Source organism: Priapulus caudatus, unplaced genomic scaffold (assembly GCF_000485595.1).
Source record: "Priapulus caudatus unplaced genomic scaffold, Priapulus_caudatus-5.0.1 Scaffold2058, whole genome shotgun sequence".
NCBI classification, from domain to species: domain Eukaryota; kingdom Metazoa; phylum Priapulida; class Priapulimorpha; order Priapulimorphida; family Priapulidae; genus Priapulus; species Priapulus caudatus.
In genome coordinates, this window is record NW_014579119.1 from 37829 (window position 1) to 42651 (window position 4823).

At 43.4% G+C, this 4823-nt stretch overlaps 1 protein-coding gene across 1 annotated transcript in view; it reads right to left on the reverse strand.

Moving 5' to 3' along the window:
- The window catches only part of LOC106818151 (cirhin-like), a 15797-nt gene extending 12640 nt beyond the window's left edge, over nt 1–3157 (reverse strand). Inside the window, exons 1-4 of the mRNA XM_014822876.1 lie at nt 3153–3157; nt 2746–2821; nt 2027–2074; nt 424–517 (exon numbers count right to left, since the gene is read on the reverse strand). Coding sequence (XP_014678362.1) covers nt 424–517; nt 2027–2074; nt 2746–2821; nt 3153–3157 — 223 coding nt within the window. The remainder of the gene's footprint in view (nt 1–423; nt 518–2026; nt 2075–2745; nt 2822–3152) is intronic.
- Between the last annotated feature and the right edge of the window lie 1666 nt (nt 3158–4823).

Below are 4823 nucleotides of genomic sequence, written 5' to 3' on the forward strand. Positions count from 1 at the left end.
GGTTGAATGTCATTTAGGTTAGGGTTAGGGTTAGGGTTAAGGTTAGGGTTAGGGTTAGGATTATCAATCATTAATCATTAATCATTAATCATTAATCATTAATGATATCAAAGTTGGGAACACTCCTAATGGAGCGTTAGCCTTTATATGTGACAGCTACGTGTGACATAGTCTTACCTCTGGGGGCCACAGAAGGAGCGTTCATGTCGCGGCCCCTGCCACGTTTCCCACCTGTGCATCCCTCTCCCACACTACACCACACCTCATACAGAGCCCTGCAGACCTGGAGACCTTGAGGTTTTCAGCCACCGTGCCAGGTCCGGTGTGCTGCAATAGCTAGGTCGAGTGTAGTGTAGTGACCCGAGAAGAAGTAGTGACCAGAGAAGAAAAAGAGGAAGAAGAAGAAGAAAAAGAAGGTCTTACCTCTATGGAAGCTATCATTGCCCGGTCCGGCGATGACTTTCTCAAATTGAGAGATCCCGGGCTCTACTCCTCCACAGAACAGCTTGTTTTCCTCCTTTAAATTCACAAACAACGCTACTTCAGATATTTCTCCTCCTTTAAATTCACAAATAACATTACTGCAGATGTTTTTCCTCCTTTAAATTCACAAACAACGCTACTGCAGATGGTTTTCCTCCTTTAAATTCACAAATAACATTACTGCAGATGTTTTTACTCCTTTAAATTCACAAACATTACTGCCGATGAATGCTAAACGAACACGCTAATAACATCACATGAGTAACACGTAACACATAACACATAACATATAACATATAACACATAACACAACATATAACACTTAACATATAACATTTCCTACATAAATGGCCGGATCCGTCTGTCTGTCCGTCTATCTTCTCGAGACCCGTAAGAGGTGACCCCCAACACCATATATATTCTGAATCAGCATGACGCCACGACCATTTTAGGCCAAAAAAAGGTAAAAATTTCAAAAAAAGGGAAAAATAAGGGCAAAAAAGAAAAAAAGAGATTTCCTTTTTTTTGGAACTCCACTTTTTCGGTCCATTTTGTAGCTAAATATTATTTTTTGCCACTTTTTGGCTGAAAATTTGAACAAAAAAATTTATTTTCAAACCCGGAAATGATGGATCCATCCGAAAGTACGGAATCGAATCTCAATTTCATACGCGGAACGTAAAAATAGTAGCGCACTGCAGCAGAAAAGTAAAGAGGAATCCTAGCGCAGCAGAAACGTAAAGAGGAATCCTAGCACTCAATTATACACTGCAGCAGAAAAGTCGAGACGAATCCTAGCGCTCGACTATAGTCGACACTCGGCCTATAACGGTTTTAATGTATGTGATAATGTATGTCATAATACGTGCTATCTGTACCTGATGAAATACAGATAGCACGTATTATCACATACATTAACCGATGTTCAGTCATCCCTGTCCGTGATCAGTCAACCATGTACATGTTCTATGGCGCGCCTCTCTATATAACTGACATATGAATACATGTACATGGTTCACTGATCACGGACACAGATCACTAAACATCTCAATTATATTTTGGTCCCATTTTACGGTAAATTTCTTGCACGCCGCATTACTTTTAGAGAACAATTTGAAATTTAGAAGAACCATCTCAAATTTAGGACCATCTAAATTTCAAACTAGATGGTCCTGTGAACGTGCAACGTCATGAATCTTAAAAATAAGCACATGCGTTATTGTTAATATCTTTAATTTTGAACCTCAGACTGTGGACTCTTTTTGAGGGTAGAGAGTCCGTTGGACTCCCGTGTTCAAAAGTTAATTTCTATCCCTGCATAACATCTAACACATAACATCACACGAACAACATCACACATAACACATAACATAACATATAATATACCCTATAACACATAACATAACATATACCATATAAGTATAACACATATCACACAAATCATCTCTATTCCAACACGTCCGCTCATACGTTGGACCCAAAACTGATTCAGCTATGATTAATGACAACGCTCTATTACGCGATGAACTTGCGTTATACGCACCTCATTCAAGCACAGCGTTAGCACATCAGCCTTGTTCGCTTGAAAGACCTAGCCGGAGAGGGATAAAAACGCACCAACGTGAAACGCGCGCTCGCCTTGCAACATTCACAACACATCTCGCCAAAATTACGACGTACGTCATTCCTCAGCATCCTAATACAGCAACCGACAAAAAACAGCTCGACGCATTCCCGCTCCTAACGACAGCAGCTGCATTTATCGTCATTAACTCTAATTAACACGATTACCTAAAAGCCTTCTGAGTGCGTCCGAAAACCTAGTTCAGCCTCGCCCGTTTGCTTGTGCTCGAAAGCGTGCCATCACCGTGGTAACGAAACGCGAGATGTTCTCCGGAGTCATCACAATCCGACGTGAAGTAGATTTAACGCGATCCGTGCAAGTGTTACTAAATGGACGGCACGCGTGCAGATAGGTCTCTTCAGGGGAAGCGCGCGATTACACCGAACTACAGCCGCGTTCGCGGTGGAGGGTGACCACTGCTTGAATCCACCATCGTGGGATTCTAAAGGACCAGAATGCACAATTCTAAGAAACCGTCACACAATTCTGAGGAAGTGTCACACAATTCTGATGAACCGTCACACAATTCTAAGAAACCGTCACCCAATTCCAAAGCACCATCGTGTGATTAGATGAAAACGCTGCGTGTCTTCGTGAGTCTGGAAGCCACGCAGGCACAGTTAGCTTGCTACTCTTACCTGCAGCAGGTTGCCGTGGATACCGTTGAAGAAGGAAACCTTGCCAGTCGAATCGCCGGCAACGATCGTGAAGTCTCTGCAACAGAGCGCCGAACAACGTTAGGAGAACAACGATAGGAGAACAACGATAGGAGAGCAACATTAGAATAACAATTTAAGTTAGAAGAGGAATGTTAGAACTACCTTAGGAAAACAACGTTAGAAGAACAACGTTAGGCGAACAGCATAAGGAGAACAACGTTAGAAGAACAACTTTAAACGAACAACAGCAGTAGAACAACATTAAATAAACAACATCAGAAGAACCTTTGGTGAGCCTAATCAGCACTCTATTCATCAACTCGTCTTTGCGTCAACTGCGCGGGACGAACGCGCAATTTACCTCCGCGCCGGATGCGTGAAATTACCCCATTTTCCATTATGATTCTCATTAGCATGATGCAAATGTCATCGGACACATCGTGACATCACTGTGAGTGTGCCCGCATGATGGGACTGGAATGAGGGCATATAATGGGATGTTAAGCAGACCGAAGGTGAAACCAGTAAAACTGCAGAACATAGGAGGCAGGCTGTCTTAAATGTTAAGAATTCTTAAGAGAATCCTTTCTCGCCTTAGCAATTATTCGTCTGCCAAACGCTTAGTGTGGTATCGTACTTGATGGAGGGAGAAGTTGTGTTCACATATGCAGCTGGACGATGCAGGCCACTGAACAGGGAATCTAATTATTAGATTGTGCCGTGTGGGAATTTTCAGCAGAATTTGTTCATCTTCGTTAAAACATTTTGGGATTACGACAGGCCAATGAGTAATGAGAAAATTACGTGACCGCGTGTGTCCCCTCAGTACAAAATTCTTCTTTTTTAACTTGTTCAATCGCTACGTTTTTGTTAATTTGTTGCTGGCTGCTACTGTTCGTACTTGGCTTTTCAGCAGACTAAGTGGGGAAGGAGGTGTACGTGGAAACTGCAGTAATGTAGATAGTAACCCATCCCCGTAGGTATAAAGGGCGTTTACAATGATTTACGGCATCAACGTCAATTCGTAAAAGAATATGTTGACAGGATAAATTACCGCAAAGCACAGACGGTGCGGTGCGTTCCTTGACAGTTGGTTCCCAAAGCAGCACGCACTGACGAACGCAAACTCGCACGTGCACACACACACACATCCGCACGCGCACACGCACGCACACGTACGCATACACGTACGCATACACGTAAGCACAATATTTAGGAAGTTAGGGAAGCTTTGTAGCAGATAAAGGAATTAAGTGAAATGCGTTCATGCTTTGCATTTGCCGGGTGATTAAACGGTTAAAAACCTTTACGCAGCCATGCGTGCTCATGCATAAAAATTACACTCATAATGACATTAATTTACGTAGAATCATGAATCTTCACTATGGGCCCTACTGGGTTGATAAATAATACAGAGTTATTGACTTGTGTCGCAGTCAATAAGTACATTGTTTTGTCAACACAAGAACATTGCTAGGCACTGTCACACAGCTCGTATTGACTGGGGAAAAAAGTCAACATGCTACATTAATTACGGGGTGGTGACGTAACAGTAATTATAATTTACATACACGCACTACATAATTGTGGCATAGCGTATGCTGTATGACCTCTACCCGCTCCCCTCACCCCTATAATTATATATATATATATATATATATCGGTAAGCGTGTAATGTCACTGAAGATTGCACTGATCAATGACAACGCGCGGGGCTAGAAGAATCGATGCCCACGCACGCACGCACGCACGCACGCACGCACACACGCACGCACGCACGCACGCACGCACACACACGCACGCACACATTGGTTGTATGTTTGCATTGCTGCAAGCGACACCGCCCCACTCCCGTCGTCACATCAGACGTCAAACTGCCTGCCTACCGAAGACGTGCCATCAATACAGCGGGGGCAGCCGATAGAGAGAGAGAGAGAGAGAGAGAGAGAGAGAGAGAGAGAGAGAGAGAGAGAGAGAGAGAGAGAGAGAGAGAGAGAGAGAGAGACGAGAGAGAGAGAGAGAGAGAGAGAGAGAGAGAGAGAGAGAGAGAGAGAGAG